This window comes from Podarcis tiliguerta (assembly GCF_965153285.1).
Source record: "Podarcis tiliguerta genome assembly, chromosome: 13".
Classification (NCBI taxonomy): domain Eukaryota; kingdom Metazoa; phylum Chordata; class Lepidosauria; order Squamata; family Lacertidae; genus Podarcis; species Podarcis tiliguerta.
The window spans coordinates 32,006,254-32,032,541 of NC_139546.1; the positions used below are offsets into that span (position 1 = coordinate 32,006,254).

The 26,288-nt window shown below is 41.5% G+C and overlaps 2 protein-coding genes across 2 annotated transcripts; both read right to left on the minus strand.

Moving 5' to 3' along the window:
* Positions 1-5: 5 nt before the first annotated feature.
* On the minus strand, positions 6-17,723 carry LOC310663464 (vomeronasal type-2 receptor 26-like). Its single transcript, XM_083411302.1, has 8 exons — positions 16,868-17,723; positions 15,424-15,651; positions 12,379-12,505; positions 10,912-10,982; positions 5,441-6,289; positions 3,781-4,008; positions 2,384-2,510; positions 6-944 (listed from the first exon to the last, which is right to left on the minus strand). Exons 1-8 carry the CDS (start codon positions 17,702-17,704, stop codon positions 43-45), a joined length of 3,369 nt encoding a protein of 1,122 aa, XP_083267428.1. The 5' UTR covers positions 17,705-17,723; the 3' UTR covers positions 6-42.
* Positions 17,724-17,819: 96 nt separating this feature from the next.
* LOC310662199 (serine protease 27-like) lies at positions 17,820-24,713 on the minus strand (the record flags this gene model as incomplete). Its single annotated transcript, XM_083408969.1, has 6 exons — positions 17,820-20,963; positions 21,910-22,082; positions 22,755-23,026; positions 23,553-23,715; positions 23,805-23,831; positions 24,617-24,713. The coding sequence occupies 6 exons, from the start codon at positions 24,711-24,713 to the stop codon at positions 20,724-20,726; spliced, it is 972 nt and encodes a 323-aa protein (XP_083265095.1). The 3' UTR covers positions 17,820-20,723.
* Between the last annotated feature and the right edge of the window lie 1,575 nt (positions 24,714-26,288).

Sequence of the window (26,288 nt, forward strand, 5' to 3'; positions counted from 1 at the left end):
TGGTTTGCAAATAATAGCAAAACACAAAGACATTGAGATTATTCAGACCTTCCTTCTTATTAGTTGTTCCCTGTTGTTCAGTTCAGGCCTCAGCACAATAATATAACATTTGGGAAGAAAGATGCAACCTAGGAGCCCAGCACTGGAGGCTAAGATAGAAAAGATCTCCACAGCTACCATATATTTCCCCTTTGAACTCAGGTAGGATGGAATAAAGGAGAGCCAAACACTGCAAAATACCAACATGCTGAAAGTAATGAATTTGGCTTCATTGAAACTATTGGGCAATTTCCTGGCAAAGAATGCCACAACAAAGCTGATTATGGCCAGGAAACTGATATAACCTAAAACACAGTAAAACATAGTCATAGACCCCTCATTGCATTCTAATATAATTTCTTCAGTAACTGAGTGCATGTCAACATCTGGGAATGGGGGAGAGGTGACCAACCATACGGTACAAATGCCTGCTTGAATAAGAGAGCACGAAAGAACAATGGCACTGGAAAGTCTTCTCCCCACCCACTTCCTCATCCTGGAACCTGGTTTGGTGGCCATAAAAGCAAGAACCACAGTAGTGGTTTTTGCCAACACACAAGAAACAGCCACAGAGAAGATCATGCCAAAAGTGGTTTGTCGGAGGAGACACAACACCTGCTTAGGATGTCCAATGAATAGCAATGCAGAAAGGAAGCAGAGCAGGATTGAGATAAGGAGAGTGTAGGCAAGGTTCCGGTTGTTGGCCTTGACAATGGGAGTGTTGTGGTGCTTCAGAAATATTCCTAGCACCAAGGCTGTGATCAGACAAAAGAAAAGAGCAAAGAAGGCTAAACTGATGCCCAGTGGTTCTTTATACGATAAAAGGGAAATGAACTTGGGAATACAGAAATCCCTGGTTTTGCTTGGATAGGTTTTTGCAGTGCATGTAGAACAGGCATTCATGTCTGAAAAAGAAAAGGCATGGGCTTCATTTCAAATTGATTCCAGAGATTTCATAAGCATGTTTTCTCTTCTACATCTAAAACAATCCATTCATTTTAGGGTATTCCTTTGATGTCAGTCTTCTCAAACTATGGAAGGTGAGGAGATGGTTATGTGAATTCCCATTCACCTTCCTGGAAATGTTATGATCTCATGTATTTTAGAGCTCTGTGAACGCACATCTGCACCATTAGTTGAATCTGCAAGGTAGTGAGCTAAGATTAGAGATATTCTATGTTTACAAGCCCCATTCCATGCCTATTAAGCATGGGACACCTTTGCCCAGCAGCACTGTGGCCCACAGATTGCAGCAAAATACTGGGCAAGGTTTTGTTCAGTATCATCTCTGGGTGGTGGACTGATGGGAAAAATCTGGCCCATGAGCCCTTGCTGCAGAGAGGAGGGGAAAGCCTGTATAAGGCTTTTTCCCTTGGAGGTCACAGCCATTTTGCTTTGAGAGGGCTGGAAAGGATTTCTTTTCTCTCAACCCGATTGGCACATGTTTGGGTTTTTTTTTTCACCTTTGCCTCAGTAAAATCATGGATTTCCCTGGTTAGGCAGAATAATATTGTTTGTATGAGGGCGGAAATGGCATTGGGCAGGATCAACATAGTATGGATGCCCCCATAAGGTGCCTGAAGAGATGATTGACCATGGCAAACCCAAGCATGGGTTCGGTAAGTGCCTGGTCGGAATCTGCATCCTGGTTCCCCAGTGAGACTTTGCTTGCTTGCCTTGCACCACGTCATGGTTCAACAGTAGCCGACTCCTGTTGCAAAGATTTGGAGCAATCTAAACCCAGTGAATCCATTCCATCAGCAGCAAGGGCTCATGGGACTTGTGGAATGATGAACTGATCCTTGGACAAAATGCCATGCCAATCCTTGACATACGTGCTTCTTTCAATAATGATTTGGCCTGATTTTATCCTATCACCATTGTTCACTCTGGTTATTTTGCTGCTCTCATGAGTCACATAATGTGCTCATTTGTGAAGTTTAGATACTATTTTTCCATTTCTATTTCCATAGTGGTCTACAAAAGATTTATATATATATATATATATATAATATAACAGAGTAGTATGCAAGAAAAGGGTTTTTATCCCATCTCATAATATAATATCATCTTTACTTGTTTTTGGACACCACAAGAATTGAATGTATGTGTGCAGATGAACACCAATTGGATGCAACTCATATGAATTTCTACACCTTTTAAAATAATCCCCTGATGAACAAGCAGTGTTTGAAACACATTGAAGTTAGCATGTATATCATTTGGACCAAATCTTCTGCATCTATCACATTCACTTTTGCTTCTGCATTGTGGTGCTACAATTTTGATGTGTTTCCTTGATCATGACCAAACTTTCCCCAGCTTTGTTCACTCTATTTCTTACCCTTTTGGTCTGAAAACTTTCCTTCTGGACATGGGATGCAATCATAGCAGCAAAATGGTTTTCCCTCCTTCACTTTCTTGCTGGAACCGGGATAGCAACTCTCAGAACACACAGAAAGAGGCTGGCCCTTATTCAAAAGTGAAAGAGTAAAATGATTATCTTGAAAAGAAGTCTCGAGTTCTTATGATGATATTCATGTATAACTGAAACCAAACTGGGACCACTCATCCATAACTTTATCTGGCATCCCTCTGAGGTGTGAAATATCCAGAGCTGTGCAAGGTATTCCAAGTGTGGTGACACCATAGGTTTTAATTCTGTCAACAAGATATTGCCAAGTTTTTTTCCCACCCCCCTTCCTAATGTTCCCTAATTTAGAATTTGGCTTTTTCACAGCTGCTGCACACTTGATCAATATCTTCAGTGAGGTATACACATTGATCCGAATGTCTCTTTCATGTTCAGTCACAAATTTAATGTGAGACCACAGCTGGAATGTTCAGAAGAGTTCTAGATGCTGCACCTCAAAAAGAATGTTGATGAACTGAAAAGGGTTCAGAGAAGAATAAGCAAAGTCAGCAAAGTGCTGGAGCAACTACATCATTGTCATCATCATCCTTAACAAGCCCTTTATCTTAATACACTATTAAAAAAATTTAAACATTTAGAAACAAATTGAAAGGAAAGAAAACCTACGGGGAAAGATTACAATATTTGGGTATTTTTAGCTTAGAAAAGAGGATTAGACAATTCATGGAGAATAATTCTACCAAGGGCCACTAGCTAATTTTTACCACGACTGTTGGAAGCAACAATTGTCTGAACCAGGCAGAGGGCCTTCTCAGTAGTGGTGCCCACCTTCTGGAATGCCCTATCATCTGATGGAAGGAAATAAAAAACTATATGACTTTTAGAAAAAAATTGAAAGCAGCTCTGTTAAGGGAAGTTTTTAATACTCGATCTTTTATTATGTTTTCAATATTCTGTTGGGAGCCACCCAGAATGGCTGGGGAAACCCAGCCAGATGGGTGGGGTACAAATAAATAAATAATAATAATAATAATAATAATAATAATAATAATAATAATTCCAATCACTACAAATTGCAAATGGACAGAACACTGCTGCTCTCAAGTCCTGCTTTCAGTCTTCTCATAGACATCTTGTTGCCTATTTTGGCATTGTGTGTGTAATCCAAGTAGCACAAACATATGTTTATTCTTTTCACCACATTTAATATATTCAACAGCAAAGCAAACAGTGCAGAAGTTTTTTGAGTCTTAATTTCTACATAAGTTTTATCATTTCTAATCAAAACTCGGTATTTGTCATGGGCTGAACATTGTTCATTCGATGAAACTGAATGGTTTGCCAAGCAGTTCCCAACTGAATCCTACCTGGTTAAACCAATTGTGCCATGTGATGGCATCCTTGTTGATGGTGAACACTTGGTCCGGAGAACCCTGGGGATCCATTCTCCCAACTTTCACTCTATGAAAGGATTGGTTTGAGGAAATAATCCAGTTTATAATATCAAATCCAGTCACTAACTCCCCATTCTGGTCAAAGGAGATCTTGTCTCCAGCACTGTTGTTAAAGGAGACAATTCTCAGAAAGTGATGGAGCTGAGTTGAAAAAGAAAAGGAGCTTAGGATAAGCTGTATTTCTGTGGAATCTTTTACAGCAAGTCATACAAACATCTTCCCCGGATGGAAGCAACCCATGTACATCCCATTCTGAATCGCAGGACCCCAAAATGGCTCCAGGAAAGAACGGGTGGGAGAAGATATGCATTAGGAGCAAAGGGGAAAGAAATACCAACATCAGGATCTGCTGCCCCAATGCCACCTGAGGCAGTTGCCTCATTTTGCACTTTGGGCCAGTCACTCTTGATTAAAAGTCATTTAGTGTTTTAAAGGTTAAAGAGTGCACTTTAAATTAGGTATCAAATGTATTTTCTAAATCCATCGCCTTTTTCACCATATACAATTAATTTAGCATTTCCTAAACTTATTGAACATTACTGGTCAAAAAACATAGCAGAGCTGCCCTTAGTAAACTGGATTCTGGCTGCAGTTGCAGAGTTTCAAAGGTTCTATCTTACTTCTACTGGACAACATCTTCTTCTAAATGACATTTGTCTCTTCTAAACACAACATTACTGAATCTGAAAGCCTCTTACCAGCAAATACACACACTTCTTAATGGACTCACAGTGTAGTTGTGGCAGTTTCTGAGAGCCAAGAGGCTGCATGAATCAGAGGTAGCATGAATTAGTAAATGTATAGCAGCAAAACCAGTGTAAAACGAGGGAAGCAGGTCAGTCGGTTGAGCATGAGACTCCTAGTCTCATGGATGGGAGTTCTAGCCCAATGTTGGGCAAACAGATTACCCTAGTGGCCCCTTCCAACTCTACAATTCTATAATCTCAGAACATATGAACACTAATATAGAGAAAGAAGATGGAAAGGAGAGAATGAGGAGTGTTTGGGGTAGGTCTGCCTTAGGTTCAGAATTGTGTCTGGGTGGAATATTCTGAAAGTGGCTAAAATGTTCAACAACTTTGCCAATGCTCAATAACTTTGCCAGAAAAAGCTGAACAATTTTTTTTTGTCCAGAATTTCAACTTTTGAAATACGGCAACCCTAGTTTGGGGAGACCTTTTATTAGACAGAATAAAAAAAAAGACCTGCTAGATAAGTAAAAAAACCCTCCCTGGTCCAGCATACAGTTCTTATAGTAGATTACAGGATTGGACTAGATTACCCTAGTAGTCCCTTCAAACTCTACAATTCTATAGTCTCAGAGTCTGCTCACAGTAACACGAGAATGAACATGCCAATGAGAGGATGGGAAGAGTTTGTGGAGACCTTTTACCAACCAGAATAAAGAGATACCTACTAGATCAGTCCATAGCCTATCAAGTGCAGAATATGGTTCTTACAATGCCCAACCAGATGTCAATGGGAAGCCCACAAGAAGGATCTGATTGGAGCATATTGCTATATACTCTGAGAGATATGTTGCCTTCCAACAGGAGGAACTTCATTCCATTACCTGCAACACCTGCTGATTCTGAAGGTTCATCCACCTTCCTTCAACCACTGATTGATGATTCAGTCGAGATGAAGACATGGAGTGTAAAGCATGTGCCACAGCATAAACGGCATTGTAAATGCTATAGCTGTGGCCAGTCAAGCTCATTTCAAAAAATGTCCCAGGAAGGCTTTCCAACTTCTCTTTTCCTGTGCAAATATCTCCATCCACCTTGTCCCCATCTATACTTTGGAATACACAACCAAAGGCCTGCTGCCAGAAATCCCTGATAAAGCCATCTCCTGTTTTGAATGAAGGGCTTTTGCTTTCAATAAATGTCTTGAATCCTGGCAGATCACTGGAGTGAACAGAGAAGGACAGAACACCATGGACTATGTCTGTATCCCAAGTTTTTTGAAACACCATTGAAGTGAGCTCTATCTGAGCTGTTAATATCCACACTTTATTTATTGTACATTCTCTTTCTGAGGCATATGGTAGCCACCTCAAATACACAATGAGATAGGATTCTCCATTAGCAACTACTACATTGGCTTTGCTGTCAATGATTTTATCATTTATTTTGGCTCCCTCATGTAGCTTATCATACATTTCTGTGACAATGGTAAATTTGTTGCTTCTTTCTATGAAGGCAAAACAAATACCCTTTCTGGAGAATACTGGAACCACTGTCTGCACAAATCTTTCTCCATATTCGTCATTGGATGTAAGGATCCCAATCCATGTCCAATTGAAATGGAGAAGCAAAGTCAGAATGCCTGTATGCTGAAGAGCATCTTTAGGAGACATTTGGTAGAAGGAAAGGCCTGTGGTTTTATCATTCATCACTGGAGCAGGGCCATATATGAGCTAAAAAAAGGAAATAAGAATGAATAACTAACTAACTAACCAGCTAACTAGAAGCCCAACTTTGGCCCACAAAACCCCTTTCTTCAAACTGTTGGTATATAAGTTTTTATTACAAGCACAGGAATTGTTTTAATGGAGGCTGGTTCAGTATGGCAAATGGGGCAGTGCTTTATCAACCTCTGTCTTTTCTCAGAAAGTCCACATCTGGTTGCCATCTTACTTACAACAAGTCAGGGGATTGGTCTGCCTGTCATATGCTGTGGCTGTAATTATTGCTGATAGTCCTTTCTTCCACCTACCCACCATCACTAGACAATTTACTTTCTTCTGTAGGTGCTGTTATATTTCCAATACTCTCATTTATAATTATCTGTATCTCAGCTTCCATTTGACATTCCTAAACAAGGAAATATTTCCTACACGCCTTCACCCACTTCAGTTTCCAAACCCACAATCTTGCCTGTGTGGTGAAAAAAAGCATTTAAATGGATGAACTCCCACATTCCACATAAAGATAGAGACATCTACACAATCTACCTGTGGAATCTTGTAGATATCCAATACAGTTGCAATATAATGAGAAATTAGAGGGTCCAGCCCCCCAACAATTGCTATTAATTTATTCTGGATGTCACATATGTAGTTGGGAACTACTTTTTCTTTTGAGGACATAAGCTGCATTGTGGCATGATAGGTATTCTTTGCATTGAAGTAACTGTCATAAATGTGGAAGCCCAAGGAAGTATTGGGTAAAATCTGAGAGTTTTCATTTATCTCCTTTACAGCAAATGCCAAAGCCAGGATGTGCTGGTAATTCTTAGGCACAACCCTAAAAAACAAGTACAGCATATTAGGGTATCCCACACATTGTAAAATGTGTACTATGTTGTACTCCCTATACTTCCTTACAGTATTTATGTACAAACTTTCTTTAGGCAATTCTTAGCCCTAAGAAGGCCTCACAAATATTAGACAACTGTATTCTCCTTTACAACAATGCACTCAATATAGTTTATTGATAAGTTACCAATATAAAGTTCCATGTGTAATATGAACCATACGATTTGACATTTTCAGAGGGCTGTATTCAATGCATGTGAACACCTACTCCCATTCTTGATATATATCTTATTCTATGACATTACTGGATCTTTTCTTAAGAATGCCTCAGAATACAGAACACTTTATAAGTTTTTGGTGAAGTACCCCCAACAGTTGAAGGCGAAATCCATATTTTAAGTGGTAAGAAATACAAATTAAGATAGCTTATCACTGACCATTAATATTTCTGGCTTCATTGATGGTAGTTTCTAAAATGTTTAAGTGAAGGCAGCCATCACTAGTACTGTCAAAACCAGAGGAACTTGATCTGTCTCCATTCTGAATATAATTAAATTAGTATTTCAAGTTCACCACTTGAAAATTAATTAATCAAATTCACATGAAAATTGTTTGACAGACTTGGGGAAAGACTGTAATTCACATCCTTAATGGAAACAGAAACTGTAACAACCAACAATAGCAACACCAAGGTCTTACGCAAGCTCTTCAAACAACACGGGTGGAGGTGCTTCAATGAAGGTTAGCGAGTTGGAGATTATGAAGGTCTGAGAAGTGATGCCACCAATTATGTTGCCTCCCAACTGATGATACTCGTGAAGTGGATTGTGTGGAGCTCTTACCATGCAGTTAATGTGAGGCTTGCATGCCATGTGAGGAAGTAGTACCAATATCGAGACTACTAATGTCACCATTCTCAGTACAAATTTCCTCTCTAAGCAGAGATTGTGTTTAGACTCAAACAGGTGGTTCCTTGCTCCCCCCCCCCAAAGTTCCTGCTCCTACAACTAACTATTAAATTGAATATTTATATTATCCTTCATACACTGTGCTATTACTTTTGCTTCTGTCCACTGAAACTCCTCGGGAAGAAGCATTGCCAAGTAGTTGAATTAATTACAGTCCTTTTCAAAATTACAGGAGTAGGTAATCATCAACTTAATATTGTTTTTCACAAATGGAGTTAGAAAAAGAAGAAGTTTGAGGCATTAACTGTAATAGACTTTATTTGCGTAGCCGACAGGCCATAGCATCAGAGGACAAACACCAACAGAAAAACATTACAGATAGAAGTTTGAGGCATCTGAACAAAGGAGCCTCCATAACAGTTCAAACTTCAGGGCCCCAAAAATGTACTTCCTTTTGACTGGCATGGATTTTCCAACATTCAGTTTTATTGGATGAGAGTGCCAGCAACACTTTTTGAGCAGTTCAAGTTGATGCTGCAATTTTCCCTCAGTGGGGGGAAACACATAGGCAAACCTCCAAGAGATGTGCCTGCATGCGCCAGGAGAGCGGGAGTCTCTTGCTGATTTTGGTGAAGTAAAAAGTGCCAGTGATGTTGCCCTTTGGGTACTTCCAGATGGCTTTGTGGGGTGGGGGGTGCTTCCCAATGCTACGGAAAGCAGACCAGATCACCCATGGGTTTGGATGTCAAAAGTCCCTGGGAAAGTCATATGCCTTTGTTTAGCCCATTGAAGCTCTTCAGAGATGATTGGAGTAAGCAATCTAAATTAGGTGGCTCCAGACAAAGCCTGGTGGCAGGATTTTGATTTGTGGTGTGGGGCAGGAGATGAAGTAGATTTGCCCTGGGGTAGCAAAGGGGAGAAAATTGGAGAGGTACCCTACAGTATTAGTAAGAAAGAAGATATGATCACAATTTTTCCAACATTGTTTCTTCATGATGCTTTGCAAGCAGCTAGGGAGATTTCTTTGGGGCAAGAATGTGAGGGAAAGCCAAAGAGAATTTGAACAGCTCCAGGAAGAAGGAACCTGCAATTTTGGCCAGTTAATCTACTGGAACTGTGAACTTTGAGAAACCCTAGGACAAAGAACTATACAGTTGTATCTTGGAAGGCGAATGGAATCCATTTCAGAAGTCCATTCGACTTCCAAAATGTTCGGAAAACAAAGTGCAGCTTCTGATTGACTGCAGGAAGCTGTGGAAGCCCCGCCGGGCATTCAGGTTCCAAAGAATGTTTGCAAACCGGAACACTCACTTCTGGGTTTGCGGTGTTCAGGAGCCAAAATGTCTGAGTACCAAGGCTTTCAGGATCCAAGGTATGACTGTACAGACAACCACATGACTCAGGGGCCTGTTTAGTGGTGTACTCTTTGCATGGTTATGGTGAGGAGAACTATTAATGATTTTTAGGAATTATTCTGAATGTTTTATGTATGTACAACTGCAAACATCTTGTACTCAGGTTTCAATAACTGAAACTGATACTGTACAGATGGAACAGACAGTGTGCTGGACCTCTCCATTTGGACTCCCTGTGCAGTTAAATTACAGCTCTATAGGGAAATCTGGAGGCAGTGAAACTGACAAGCAACAACATATCATCATAAACATACAGTGGTACCTCGGGTTACAGACGCTTCAGGTTACGGAGGCTTCAGGTTATAGACTTTGCTAAACCTGAAATAGTACATTGGGTTAAGAACTTTGCTTCAGGATGAGAACATAAATCGTGTGTCAGCGGCACAGCAGCAGCAAGAGGCCCCATTAGCTAAAGTGGTACCTCAGGTTAAGAACAGTTTCAGGTTAAGAACGGACCTCCAGAATGAATTAAGTTCTTAACCCAAGGTACCACTGTATTAGGAACCTCAATGGATATAGGAGGCTCTCTAATTCATACACTTACCCTGCATGAAACGAGGGCAATGAAAATAGGTGGGGGGGGAGCTACGCCACTTGTTTTAATGCCTGAATAGGGTTAAATATATCTTCATGCTTTCTTTCTTATTAGCTGTTCCCTGTTGTTCAGCTCAGGCCTAAACACAATAATGTAGCATTTTGGGGCAAAGATGCAACTCAACAGTCCAGCACTGGAGGCCAAGATAGAAAAGATCTCCACAGCAACTAGGTATTTACCCTTGGAGCTCAGGTAGGCTGGAACAAAGGATAGCCAAACACTGCAAAAGACCAACATGCTGAAAGTGATGAATTTGGCTTCATTGAAACTGTCAGGTAACTTCCTGGCAAGGAAAGCCACAATGAAACTGATAATTGCCAGGAAGCCCATATAGCCCAAAACACAATAAAACATAGTCACTGAACCCTCATTACATTCCAGGACAATTTCCTCCATTACTGACCACATGTCAACATCTGGAAATGGGGGAGAGGTTACTATCCACACAGCACAAATGCCTGCTTGAAGAAGGGTGCAGAAAAGAACAAAGAAGGAGGCAAGTCTTTTCCCCACCCACTTCCTCATCCTAGATCCAGGTTTAGTGGCCATAAAAGCCAGAAGCACTGTGATGGTTTTGGCCAGCACACAAGAAACAGCCTCTGAAAAGATGACGCCAAAAGCAGTTTGTCGAAGGAGACATGTCATCTCCCCAGGCTGACCAATGAATAGTAATGCACAGAGAAAGCAGAGCAGGAGGGAGCAAAGGAGAGTGTAGGTGAGATTGCGATTGTTGGCCTTGACAATGGGAGTGTCATTGTGCTTCATAAACATTCCTAGCACCACAGCTGTGATCAAAGAAAAAGAAAGGACCAAAAAGGTAAAACTGATCCCCAAAGGTTCTGTGTAAGACAAAAATGTAATGACCTTAGGAATACAGAAATCCTGTCTGTTGCTTGGATAGGTTTTGTCCGTACATGTAGAACAGTCGTTCATGTCTGAAAAACAAATTAGGTAACCACAATTTCAAATACAAATCAAACATATTGTAAATCTTTATCTTATAAGGTTTTTTAAAAAACCAATTCTTATTAGGGAATCCTTTTAAGGTCAATCCTTTGAAATGTGTCCAGTTAGGAGATGGTGGAGTAGGTTACCATTCATTACCTAGCATCCTCATGAAGGTATTATGTTCTTTCGAACAACATATTTATTTACATATTTATCATTTCCTTTGTTCATTCCTGAGGCTTTTCTCCTTTTGTTTTGAAGTGGAATAAGTGGTATGCAATTGATGTGGCACTTCCACTCACATTATGTAACATTGATGGAGGAAAGGAGTCACATAAGGAATAATCTCCCACAAGTGACTATCCCAGCACAGAAGTCCATGGCTATCCAACAACATGCTAAGAATAATTTTCATGAGGTGTTAAGTAACAGGATAGGCAGCACAACAAAACTGTGTTCAAGTGTTTGCATGAATGCTTCTAAGGGGATTCAACTGAATGTACTTAGAAACCCCCTTCAGCCATTCATGCCAAATACTTAAAGATCTGAAGCAGAGTCCACACATCTAGAGGTTGAGGGTGTGAACGCCCATGCACTCCCATACCTTCACCCATAGTTTCAGCCCAGTTTCAGGTTAGTGCCCAAACACGGCTCAACACAATCCCTTATTTTGTAGTATTGAACACCTTGTGCCTACCTTTATTGGTTGGCAGAGGGAACTACTGGTGAAAGCCATTGTGAATGGCTGGATCTCTAAAGTTTGCCCATTTCATTTGACCAGCTCTATTTATCTAATGCCAAAATCTCCAGTCTCAAGCAACCAGCTTGTTTCTATGCATTTATTTGTGTTCACTTTCCTATGTATTCTATGTATTATTCAGCGGGGATTGGACTTGCAGACAGGATGACCAAATTCACTCATATCTGCACAAGATTCCGCCTCCCCTGAACACATATGTGATCCTTTTTTACCTAATGATCGTAGACTGGCTGGTGAATGAATATTCCATTTAGATACTACTTTTGACAGTTATTTTATATGAAATTTATTTTGATTTAAAGAAACACATGAGCATATAACAGGTGTGAGAGAATAACTGATAGCACTGCAAAGCAAGTCCAATACATGTCAAACAAGGTTTGCTAGAAAACAATTTTCACAACATTCATTGCAATATTTAAATATACATTTTTTTATGCTACCCTAATGAAGGTCTTGTGTTTGAAATATGTTGGGATTTATGTTTATGCAATTTGGAAAAATAAATTAGTCTGCTGCATCCTCCTCATTCTCCTTTGTTTTTGCTTTGTGATGCTGCACTTTGATCTGTCCTCTTCATTCTGGCCAAATTACACGATAACTTTACACAGCATATTTCTTACCCTCCTGCTCTGAAAACTTCCCTTCTGGACATGGGCTGCAATCATAGCAGCAAAATGGCTCCCCCTCTTTCATTTTCTTGCTAGAACCAGGATGGCAACTCTCACTACATACAGAAAGAGGCTTAACCTGATCCAGAAATGAAAGAGCAGAATGTTAATCTTGAGAAAAATCAATTTAGATCCTCATAGATGTATATATATATATATATATATATATATATATATATTATATATATATATATATATATATTATATATATATATGCAGGTTTTGGTGTCCTCGGGTGTCTTCCCGTGTAAAAGTTGGGGTGTCTAGGCGACGTTTCGACGAGGTCTCACTCGTCATCTTCAGGCTGGTGCTTTCGGCTTCTTGTTACTGGAACAGAGCAGGATCTCAGTGTTTGAGTTCCTATAAATACTGTTGAGGAGGTGTGGTGTATAGCCTCCAATGTTCTGGGCAGAGAGGAGGTTCCCAGGCTAGTGTGCCTTTTCTTCTTTTGTTCCTTAATTACTTGAGGGATATCTTGAGTGATTTCTTGAGTGATTTCCTGAATCCCACTTAGGTGGGTCATTAGGTGTGGATTAGTTGCTAAAGCCTTCGTGTCTTGAACTCTTGAACTTTGTGAAGAGTTTTTCTGAGAAGATGGCTGTACTGCACTTGGTTGTGCTCTGGCTTGGCTTCGTGTATAGGGGCGAGCTGTGGTTTTGTGGCCTGTGGCCTCAGAAACCCCAAGGATAAAATTCAGTTGGAAAACCAAGGGGTCTATGAAATACCCTGCAAAGTCTGCCCAGCCACGTACATTGGACAAACAAACAGACGAATAAATGCACGGATCGCAGAACACAAGAATGCCGTCAAAAAAGAAGAAAAAACTTCCTCTCTTTTCCAACACATGAAAGAAACAGGACACGAAATTAATTTTGCAGATTCCAAATTGCTCTTTAACATGGAACATCACCACAAGAGAATAATCATGGAAGCCATCGAGATAGAGAAACACCCTCACAACATGAACAAGCGTGACGACACATCCCGCTTGCCAGACATCTGGAAATTAGCCCTCCCCACAAAATCTGACACCAGATCCAGAGGCACACAGAACGCCGTCACCAATCAACCACACCAGACCCAAACCCAGACCCTCTCCACAGATAAATTACAGACACCATCCAGTAGCCAAACCAGGGTGGCACCTCCAGATGCTGCACCCCCCTGCAATCCCTACACAGATCTGGCTGGCACAGGCCACAAAACCACAGCTCGCCCCTATACACGAAGCCAAGCCAGAGCACAACCAAGTGCAGTACAGCCATCTTCTCAGAAAAACTCTTCACAAAGTTCAAGAGTTCAAGACACGAAGGCTTTAGCAACTAATCCACACCTAATGACCCACCTAAGTGGGATTCAGGAAATCACTCAAGAAATCACTCAAGATATCCCTCAAGTAATTAAGGAACAAAAGAAGAAAAGGCACACTAGCCTGGGAACCTCCTCTCTGCCCAGAACATTGGAGGCTATACACCACACCTCCTCAACAGTATTTATAGGAACTCAAACACTGAGATCCTGCTCTGTTCCAGTAACAAGAAGCCGAAAGCACCAGCCTGAAGATGACGAGTGAGACCTCGTCGAAACGTCGCCTAGACACCCCAACTTTTACACGGGAAGACACCCGAGGACACCAAAACCTGCATTCCTGTACCCGTGAAAATCTACGAAAGCATATATATATATATATATATATATGCAGGTTTTGGTGTCCTCGGGTGTCTTCCCGTGTAAAAGTTGGGGTGTCTAGGCGACGTTTCGACGAGGTCTCACTCGTCATCTTCAGGCTGGTGCTTTCGGCTTCTTGTTACTGGAACAGAGCAGGATCTCAGTGTTTGAGTTCCTATAAATACTGTTGAGGAGGTGTGGTGTATAGCCTCCAATGTTCTGGGCAGAGAGGAGGTTCCCAGGCTAGTGTGCCTTTTCTTCTTTTGTTCCTTAATTACTTGAGGGATATCTTGAGTGATTTCTTGAGTGATTTCCTGAATCCCACTTAGGTGGGTCATTAGGTGTGGATTAGTTCTTTTGTTAAGGAACAAAAGAAGAAAAGGCACACTAGCCTGGGAACCTCCTCTCTGCCCAGAACATTGGAGGCTATACACCACACCTCCTCAACAGTATTTATAGGAACTCAAACACTGAGATCCTGCTCTGTTCCAGTAACAAGAAGCCGAAAGCACCAGCCTGAAGATGACGAGTGAGACCTCGTCGAAACGTCGCCTAGACACCCCAACTTTTACACGGGAAGACACCCGAGGACACCAAAACCTGCATTCCTGTACCCGTGAAAATCTACGAAAGCATATATATATATATATATACACCCACCTATGTACATATATCCTGCAACTGAAAATGAAATTTGAACCATTGTTGAATACCTTAATCAAACACCACCATGTTAATGTTGAATATCATAGGAGCATGATGGTGCATTCAATGACCTATGTGCATCCATCCAATTGTCACTAGACTGGGAAAGGAGGCCTATAACTAGGTCTGAAAGATCATCCACCCATTTGCAATATTTTGTATGCTACCATGGACTTTCAAATGCTATCATGGTGCTATGGGATGAAGACATGGAAGAAATTGTGTTGCATGTATTTAATTTATGCCACTATGCTAATGCTGGAAATTGTAGAAGTGTGTTAGTATTGTCTAGGGGATTTCCACCCAATTATCCATTATAATGAGGTGTGTGTGGTAGTCACCCTCTACCTTGTTTCGGTCTTTCAAATATTACCACAGTGCTGTGATGTGAAAACATGGAAACATATCTTCAAAAAGGTTGCCCATCCCAGCTGTAGATGCTCAACAGTATTTTCCCACATTTTAAGACTTCAACCTAGTATGAAAAACAGAATGCTTGTCTGAAGCCTAGTAAATTTGGGCACAACTGAATAGGTATCAGACATGCTGACTTGGGAAGGAGATGGGGGGAGGGGTCTGATGTTGCCCAGAACAGCACAATGTCACATAATCTGAAGACCCTACCTGTTTAAACCAATGGTGCCATTCTATGACATTCTCATTGATGGTGAATGCTTGGTCTGGTGAAACTTGTGGATCAATCTTCCCAACTTTCACTCTATGAAAGGATTGGTTTGAAGAAAAAATCCAGTTTATAATATCATATCCAGCGATTAACTCCCCATTCTGGTCTAAAGAAACCTTATCACCAGAGCTGTTGTTAAAGGAAACACCTCTGAGATAGTGATGGAGCTAGATTGAAAAAGCAAACACAAAAGTTTAGGTAAGGCTGTGATTAGACAACAGTGTTCTGGATCTTTCAGAGTATAAGACCACTTTTTCATTTTTTTTCCTTAGACCAACAATTTCATAGACCATAGTTGGGGAACTTCCAGCCCAACACCTATTGGATCCTGCATGGATCCGAGTTAGACCCATAAGGCCGTTTCCAGAAATCACATCCACCAGCCCCATACCTGAGGTCATATGTGATGTCAGGTGTGGGGCCCTAATGTGGCACTCCTGACTGGTCATTGGCAAGGGAGGTTTGCTGACATCACCAAGCAGTTGATGGTTGGTGATTGCAACTTTGGAAGGATCTGCTGTGCTACTGAGCTCCTCACGCTGAATTCACTAGCAGAGCTAACTCTAGCCATAAGCAGGACTTAAAGTAACCACCTATCACTTGACAGATGGTGAGGTCAAGTCTGCTGTATTGGCTGAACTACCGAGTTGACAATAGCCAGATCCAGTTCCTTCCCCCTGCCATGGATAATAAGACAATACTTTTTTCATATTTGAAAGTTTAGAAGTTTCAGTTAAATAATACCTTATAGAGAATGGATCCTCTCAGTATTTCATTGCCTATTCAGTGTAGGAATCCAGAAAAAAACGGAAGAGAAATGGAAGTAAAAGTGCTTGGAATGAACCAGTTCATAAAATTACATTTGAATTAAGTTCATTCTGGGTAGAATTCTGAAGTATTTCTATTTCATCTTCAAGCTCATTTTCTTGCATATGTTTTTCACTCTTCAGACAATTTGAGTCTTTAAGTTTAAAGATAATAATCACATGGGGAAATAAATTAAACTGCTCACATTCCACTGTGCGTGTTTTGAAGTTTTCTTAGTGTGTTAAAGAATATTATATACTTAATCACAGCAGCTTGTATCATTCTGAATTCAAGGATCATTTGAATGAATCTGAATTGAATGGTGAACTGAATGTAAACAGAACTAGCTCATTTTGTAAAGGGTCTAAGGTGAACTGGAATTAGTTTATGGACATGTGGAACTGGAACTCTTAAAATAATTATTATTTATCAATTTATTATTAAAAGTAAATGTTCTGAGCTTTGGTCTTTTTAAAAGAGTCATGTGTATTTCTAGCTCACGTGGAGAGGAAGAAATATTAAAAATGGAGCAAGCAATGTAACCTTTTGGTCCCCATCCCCCCACAAATCCATTACCTGCCACAACTTTAGATTTGGAAACTTCAGTCCTCCATCAACAGGCATTGTTCGATATTTGTGTCTAGATGAGAACATTGCATTTAATGCATGGGCCACGGCATACACGCTATTGTAGATGCTGTAGCTATGGCCAATCATGCTCATTTCAAAAAATGGCCCAGGAAGATCGCTCAGCTTCTCTTCCCCTGTACAAATATCCCCATCCACATTGCTCATCGCTGAATTTGGAAATACACAGCTGAATGCATGTTGCCAGAAGTGTCCGATAAAACCATCTCCTTTGGTTTCGAGAGGTTTTCTACTGTCAATAAATTTGTGAAATCCTGGTGGGTTATTGGAATGAATTGTGAAAGACAGAACACCATGAAGGATGTCTGTATCCCAGGTCCTTTGATAAGCAATGGAAGTCAGCTCCATCTGGGCTGTTACTATCCACACTATGCCTTTCTGTTTATTTGTCATGTGCTCTTGCCCTGATAGATATGGAAACCATCTCAAAAACATAATAGTATGAGATTCTCCATAAACCACTACTACATTGGCTTTGCTGTCAATAATGTTATCATGTAGCTTTGCTCCCTGATTGAACATGTCATTAATTTCAGTGAAAATCATATGTGTGTGACTTTTTTCTATGAAAGCAAAACAGATACCACTTTGAGTAAACTCTGGAACCACAGTTTGTAGAAATCTATCTCCATATTCATCATTAGAGGTAAGGATCCCAATCCATGTCCACCTGAAATGCAGGAGCAAAGAGAGAATCCCTGCATACTGCCAGTCTTCCTTGGGGGCCATCTGGTAGAAGGAAAGCCCTGGTGTTTTATCATTCATCACTGGAGGAGGGCCATAAATAAGCTAAAGATAGATGTGGAGGGGAAGAGAAGAAAATAGCATTCATTTCGTGCTTCCAAGTGTTGAAAGTAATTCACAAATATCATATCAGTAATCATTAGAACTTGGTTTATTCTTGTCACATTTTCATATGCATTGTCACCAGGTATTAGTTTGTTCAAACAATGTGTAGGTATTTTTATTATTATTACAAGAACAGTGAGAGAACAAGTACTTCTGAGGAAGGGTTAACATTGTCTTGTTTCTGATTTATGAATAACCCACGTGGCTGTATTTCTTAGGGAAGATTTGATGCTCACTCAGAAAGAATGCCCATCTCACAGCATGCATCTCCGCCTCTTTCTTCTTCCTACCACATCTCTTTCAAAACCATTAAAATCCTATATTCAGCACACACAGAGACCAACACACATACATCCTACCTGTGGGATCTTATAAGTATCCACAACAGTTGCCACATGAAGGGAGGTTAGGGGGTCCAATCCCCCTATGACCGCAATCAGGCTATATGCAATATTACATTTATAATTGGGAACAAACTTCTCCAATGTTTGTATAAGTAGCAAAGTTGCATGGTAGGTCCATTTTATAGTGAAATAACTGTCATATATGTAGAAGCCCAAGGTGACATTGAGTAACATCTGAGGGTTTTCATTGATCTCCTTGATTGCAAATGCCAAAGCCAAGATATGCTGATAATTCTTAGGCAGCACACTAGAATGAGAACCACTTTCTGTATTACTGGAAATACCAGGAGTTATTTCACATGTTCACTTATAATACAATAGCAAACACACCTTCCCTGCACCTTCAAAACAACATAGAAGAAGAAGAAGAAAAAGAAGACAGCAAGGATAGCAGAATATGAGACATAGACAAAGACATGAGATGGGAAAATGTAATCATGAAGAAAACTGGGGAGAAGCAGAAGGTGATGTGGGAGAAGCTTAAATTCCAGTTATGAAGTCATTTAATTTTGACACTCTTTTAACTGCTTTACTTTTTGAAAAAAGAAGACCCTATCAAATGCACCAATGACCGTTTCCAGGACACAATACAAGAGAGAGAGAGAAGCAAACTGCCTTACATAAGCTCTTCATAGGATGCCTGTGGGGGTACTTTTTTGAAGGGGATGAAATTGGAGACAATGAAGCTGTGAGAAGCAATTCCACCAATAAAGAGGTCACCTGACTGATGATATTCATGAAGCGGAGGGTGTGGATCTTGAACCATGCATCTGACAATATGTGCCTTGCATGCCATATGAGGAAGCAGTAACAGAATCAAGAAAACAATGTTCACCATTTTCAGTACCATTTTGATACAACTATTGCCATCTTTGAAGGTTTGAATTTAAAATAAAAGCATCAGAGATCAAACTGGATGTGTCCTGTCTATTCTTTTCCTAGCCCCAGCACCTTTCCCTGCTACTTTTGGCAACTGCAATTTCACATGGTGTTTTTTAAAGCAGCAGCATTAATTGCAGTCCTCGTGATAATTAAAGGGGAAGGTAATAACCAGTTGAAAGTCAGGGATTACCTGTGGAAATGCTGAATAAAATCCCTTATTACATCTGAGCAGACATTTCCCCTTCCACTTAAATGAGATGAGAATTTGCCTTAGAGACAATGATCACAGGTGCTAAACATGCCTGAACATCTGTCCCAAATGACCATCGAGTCTCATTTAATTTAATCTGATTCACACCCTGCTAAATGGGGCTAGAATTGCAGCTGAAATCACTAATCATCTATTTGTGCATAGAAGTGCTCTCTCATCTGAAGGTGTCCTGGGTAAAAATTCCATAAAAATATGTGTCTTGAATCTATGTCTTGTACCATGTTGGTTCTGGCAACATATGTGCAGTCAGACAACACAAAGTAAACTTTCAGTTGAGCCACTTTTTATTTTTTAGACCTTTATTTATTTCCAGGTTTGAGAACAATCTCAATGTTTGGCATTTTTGTCTGCCATTATTTCATTTCTTTTTGGTATGTGTGTGTGTTTACAATATATTTCCAAAATCCCACTGTTGTGCATAGTTCCAGACTGCTTAGACCAGGGGTCAGCAAACTTTTTCAGCAGGGGGCATTTCACTGTCCCTCAGACCTTGAAGGGGTGGAACTATATTTTGAAAAATAAATAAATGAACGAATTCCTATGCCCCACAAATAACCCAGAGATGCATTTTAAATCAAAGAGCACATTCTACTCATGTAAAAACACACTGATTCCCCGACCGTCCACGGGCCGGATTTAGAAGGCGATTGGGCCAGATCTGGCCCCCAGGCCTTAGTTTGCCTACCCATGGCTTAGACTCACAGCGAGTAACTTTACCCAATAGATGAGAAGATTGGAAGTCACTCTGAGAATAAGAGGGGTCATTTCTTGGATCAAACATGAGAAGCCTACAGATGTTGCAGCATCAATAAGCCTATGGGGACATCTAAATGATATAGCAGTGTCTTTTATTATGGATAGTCTTTCACACTCCTAACTGGCTCAGACCAACAATTGTGACACAGTCACTCAGATGATTGACAGTTTACAGAGAGCCTTTGCATTTACAAGTACGACTTCTCATCAAGCTTGGATGTGGGAACTATTCAAATTGAACTTGACTACAGGAAGAACTGTAACAGTCACATGACACAGTTCCTAACTGTTGTTGAGAAGTTGAAACTAGCAAATTTTAAATTGAATGGATTGAAGGTTTGCTACTTTGTGGGGTAACTTGGACCAAAGTTAGAGACACCTGCCACTCACTTGGTGGCAAATCATTAAAAGAAATTAAGGTTAGATTTAATACAATGTAAAGCTGACAGAAAGTCTATAGGCTAGCTCTCTTCTGTAACATAGATGAGGTACCATTGTTTTATGATGTTTCCCAGAACTCCAGGTATTTCATATATCCAAAAATGCTTTCCCGGTCACCTTTGCCAGATATTGGTCACAGCAAAGAAGCTATAGCAATCCTGACCCTGCATACTGTTGGTAGTTAATGAAGGCAGTGTAGCACTATTAGTACCAGAAACTGGGCACAACCCCTGCTTGAGGCACCATTGATGAAATTGGCAGTCACTTCTGGGGCATGTCTTAAGATCCAACTGCTGTGGGCACTGACCCGGGTATAGACACCAGGACGCTTAGGGGCACCACAAATATCCCCCCAGCTCACCACACCAGCCACAAGCCAAGCCTCACCCCACGGGCAAATCAAAGGTCCTCCTGAGTCCCCCTGTAAAGAAAAATAAAGGAATAAATGGTTATCCACCAGGAATACATATACCTAATCCCACCACTGCCACCACCTGCATCTTATTCAGGAAATGCTAAATGTCCTCTCTGCAGAAGCCTTGGAGATGAAAAAAACACAAGCACCCCCTCCCACAAGCAGAAGTGCTCCCATGACTCCGGAGAGATCAGATTAGTGACTCATGTCCTCCTGTATGGCTCCTTTTATTGTGAATGGTGCACAATGTCTATTGAACCTTTCTTATCAAATCTGCCAGGATGATCAGATGCATTTTACATCCTTTAGCTCCTTCTGGATCAACATGCATCTCTCACTCTCTGTGTGGCCAAGCACTGTGCTGCAGAAAGCAAAACCTACCAGGAACTGATTCTAGACATTTTGTAATTTTCCTCTTTGGAGTTTGTGACAGGATTCTAAGTTTTTAAGTTGCTTATTTTACTCTCTCCTGCCGACCTAGCAGTTCGAAAGCAGAGGCACAAGACAATTAAGTCCAGTTTCAAAATTACCTAACTATGCCACTGATAGTCATTGCACTAGTGTCACACTAGCTTCAGAAAGTGCTTAGACAGGGCAGCACTGCCGGCTTATATGCCTCACTGGTTGTGAGGGCATGTGTGCAGCCAATGCTCTCTCAGCCTGTGTGGTACACCCCCCAAAAGAGGCCATTGATTGGCCAATTTGAGATGCAGCAGCCAGTGGGAACTCAGTGGGAAATGCCCCCAACGGTGACTGAGCATGAGAGGCTGCAACAGGCCCCCACCCAGGAAGAAGTAAGCATCCAATTAAATTTCTCTTCAGCCATGAAAGGTGGGCAAGTGCCTCTCTCAGTCTAAGCTGTTGTAAGGATAAAATGTGTTTCAGGAGGGCAGAAGGTTGAGCTAATTGGAGGAAAGGTAGGATAAAAATGTCATAAATGAATACATTGTACCTGGCAGGCATCCCTTTTCCCTTCCATGTATCCTGCACACATCATGTCATCCTTGATTACACTAGTACTTGGAGTTTTTTCATCTTTAGAGTCACTGTAAAGGGCCTCACAGGTAGCTGCATCCATCAGCGGAAGCAGCACTTCCTGTAGGAGCTCTGGCTCAGGTAGTGGGACTGGGAGAGAGAGAGAAAGAGAGAGAGGTGGGAGATAATGCAAATTTCAAGGTGTATTTTGAGCAAAGCCTCATTCCTGAAACCTGCTTTGCACTTTTTGAAACAGGCCTTTCTGACTTCTAAACTCTAATGAGTTGACAAAGTGACCATGAGTGTTTCCATTTTAACCACCATTTTACTAACACAGAGGATGGAATACACATTCTCCCTAAGATTTCTTTCTTTATGAAAAGCCACACAAATGGCCCACCCCCCAGAGGCAAACATCAAACATAGTGATTTGCCAGGGACAGGTAAAAGAAAGCAGGAACTATCCTAGGTAAATAGGAACTCTGATTTACTGCTAACAAATCTGATGCTGGCAGGTGGCAGCCTTGAGTAGCTTGGATCCTGGCACCCTTGAAAAGCCCATTACTGATTTGTGTCCTGGGTTTCCTTTGGAAAGGTTTTTCCTGGTCCAGTGCCTTGAGCAGCATCAGGTGACTGGGTCTAGCTGCCATTTTAATATCCCAAAATTTCAGAACATTGTGGAAAATAAAAGTGGTGGTGGTACTTTTGCTGCTCACCAGTCATTTTCTGGCAAAGATTTTCCAGCAACACAGGAGAGAGAGGCATAGCAGAGGGGCCCTCCCAGGGCCCTGTCAAATGTGTAGCCAGCCCTGACTTCCTCACCTCCCGATTGGATGTTTCCCCAGCCTGCGACCCAACACCCCAACCTGGGAAGGAAGGAGATGGAAGGTCCTGGGATGCAGGCAGGCTGGATGCGGTGGGTGAAGTTGACGGGGCCTTCCAGTTCCAAAAGCGCAATATCATTGCCATCCCTGTATCCCAAGAAGTCAGAGTGGATGATGATTTGCTTCACAAAAACTGACACAGCTTCAGGTCCAGGGTATGAGAGATTGTGGACTCCCAATATGACGACAAACAAGGAAGGATCTGTAATACTATAGACAGAGATGCTGGCTAATAAAACACAAGAGAAGAGAGTGCAGTAGTGTATTCAGAGCTCTGGTTTCAAGGAAACTGTCAATTTGGGGTGGCGATAGGGTACAAAAGTGTGAAAGGAGAAGGGGAGAAGAAATGAGAGCAGATGAGTAAAAATACTTTCAGAGTCCTGTGAGAAAGGAAAAGGGGAAGACACCTTCAATGGCACATTCCAACAAGAATGAGGATGAGTCAAAGCATAATTAGCAAGGGGGCATAATGAAGGGGAGAGGGCATGGCCTGGGAGACTCCTGATAAAGAGGAAAGGAGGGTTGCATTTGGCCCCTCAGACCTGAGGTTTCCCAACCCTAATATGTAGCAAATGACAACCACCTTGGTGAGGAAATGGGAGAAGATGGCTACCAGAATGTCTGGATTGTCTGAAAGGGGAGTGTCATTTTACAGGTAAAAAAAATAAAAGAAGATGGGAACAAGGTCTCCAGGTTTCCCTAAGAAGATAGAGAAGTCTGGGGGCTCTCTTCTCACCTGCTAAAGCAATGTGCAGCTGTGAGTACCCAGCGTGAGGCGATGAGGGTTCCCCCACATTGGTGGGAGTCAAATAACTGCAAGCTGGCCTGCCATGGCCATGTACCCACCTCAGCCTCCTCACCACCTACAATGCGGGCAGAGGGGACCAGTTGGCCACAGGCTGTGGAGAGAGCAAGATGGACTGGTGAGCATATTGGAAAGGAGATCCCCCCCACAAAGACAAACCCCATCAAAGAAGTTGTTACTCACCTGGTGATGGCTCAGCTTCTCTAATACCTGCAAAGACAAGGGAGGAAAAAATTATTAGAAGCCACAACTTTCCATCATTTTTGGCCACAAATGGTTGTAATGAGAGAGTGGCTGCATGCAAAGGAGCTGTTTTATATTGAATAGGATCACTGGAACATTTAGCTCAGTATTATCTAGTCTGAGTTACCGCATCCCTCTATAGTCTTAGGTCCTCCTTTACATAGAGAAGGCTATGTGTCCCACTTTACAAAGAATGGCTCTCTGTTTGAATTATAGAGTTGTAGAGTTGGGAGGGACCACAAGGATAATTTGAACCAACCCCTCAATCCAGGAATATTTTGCCCAACATGGGGCTCAAACCTATGACCCTGACCTGAGATTAAGAGTCTCACGTTCTACCGACTGAGCTAACCTCTTGGCTGTCAGAAAGTATCCTCTACATGAAGGACATTATCTGATCATAGTCAAGTTTTTTGTTGTTGTTTTTTTTCCTACTTGCAGTAATTATTTATATATTTGCATTAATTCACATAAATTAGCGTATGCAAAATTTGGGCAAATCTATATCCTCACTTATCCTTTTTTTGACAACACATTTCCTCTTTCTGATGATGTGTAAGTGTCAGAGTTGTCAGGCAGGCGGGTCCATCTCCAGGTCAGAATGAAGACTAGAACTTCCGGTCTCTTGCTGTGGGAAATGACTGTCTCCCACATGAATGGACCCTAGCCGTGCTAGTAATTCAGGGTTGATATGGGTGTAATTAGCCTGGGCAGACTTCCCAGGGTGGGGGAGAAGTGTCTCACAGACCCACAGATCATCCGTGATCTGTCAGCTTGCATCAAGGTGCAAGCGGAAGGGCCGCTGGGTCTAAGAGAACGGCACGGCTTGCACTCTCCAGAGCCACTCATACACACAATTTTTTTCATAACTATAAGATTTGGGGGGGGGGCAGGCATGTTCCAGATGAAGGAGAAAAAAGGGGGGAAACGTGAAATTATACAGTCGTTGGATGTTGAATTTCAGTCTTTAAACAGACTCTCATCTTGAAACATGGATTAAGGAGGTGAGCAACCACTATCTTTTTGTATTTGCTATATTGCATCATGATTTAGCGAAGCTCAGCCAGAAAGAATTTAATTACTTAAACGAAACACAAGAGACCAAAATTATAATTGAGTGCATGATACACAGCCCTCAATGGAAAACTCTGAAAAGTTGGCAAAAGAAGATCAGATATGGCAACTCGGGCTGAAGATGGAAACAAAATGGTGGTTATTATTGCGCAGCTACAAAAGAAAGGAATTCTTATGGAAAAGAGCTCCTTTGGACTTGGGGTGTATTTCTTTCTAAAATATACAATGGTACCTCGGGTTACGGACTTAATTCGTGCTGGAGGTCTGTTCTTAAGCTGAAACTGTTCTTAACCTGAAGCACCACTTTAGCTAATGGGGCCTCCTGCTGCTGCTGCACCGCCACCGGAGCACGATTTCTGTTCTCATCCTGAAGCAAAGTTCTTAACCTGAGGTAATATTTCTGGGTTAACGGAGTCTGTAACCTGAAGCGTATGTAACCTGAAGCGTATGAAACCAGAGGTACCACTGTATCTGCTTGTATGGATTATTTTTATACATGATTGTGGACAGAAGGACGGAGAGTGCTAGATCCCTGCCAGTTCTTCTAGGGCCTGGAGGAACTGGGGTGGTGGTCCTTTTGTACTTGGAGGATACAGCTGGGAAGCACGCCCCACAATACAGCAATATATACAGACATATACATATCATATGTATATGTATATGTATATGTATATGTACAGTGGTGCCCCGCAAGACGAATGCCTCGCAAGACGGAAAACCCGCTAGACAAAAGGGTTTTCCGTTTTGGAGGTGCTTCGCAGGACAAATTTCTCTATGGGCTTGCTTCGCAAGACGAAAATGTCTTACGATTCCTGGGGTTTTTTTTCCGCTACCCACCCCCTTTTTCTAAGGCACTAAGCTGCTAATAGCCTTTTAGCAGCTAATCCGCTAATCCCTTAAGCCTTTAATAGCCGCTAATAGCCGCTAAACTGCTAATAGCGCTAATCCGCTAATGGGCTTGCTTCGCAAGACGAAAAAAACGCTAGACGAAGAGACTCACGGAACGGATTCTTTTCGTCTTGCGAGGCACCACTGTATATGTATATGTATATGTATATGACATATACAAATCAGCTCATTAAGAGACGTCAGAGAGAATTTGTTGACTTGCTATTTATAAACTTTCCTTTGGAATGAAGCCCGGTGCCTTTAATGGGAACTTGATGAACAAAGGAGATATAAGTGGCCTCACTGTCAGGGAAGGAGGAGTGCTTGCTATAGAAGGACTGGGCAGTTGCTGTGAAACTGCTGCAGCGTCTGGCTGCTCTCTGTCAGAGTCTGTGCCCCTCAATGTATTTTGAAGTTGGCACCCCTGGTTGGTGCCATCTTTCAGCCTAACCTATCTCACAG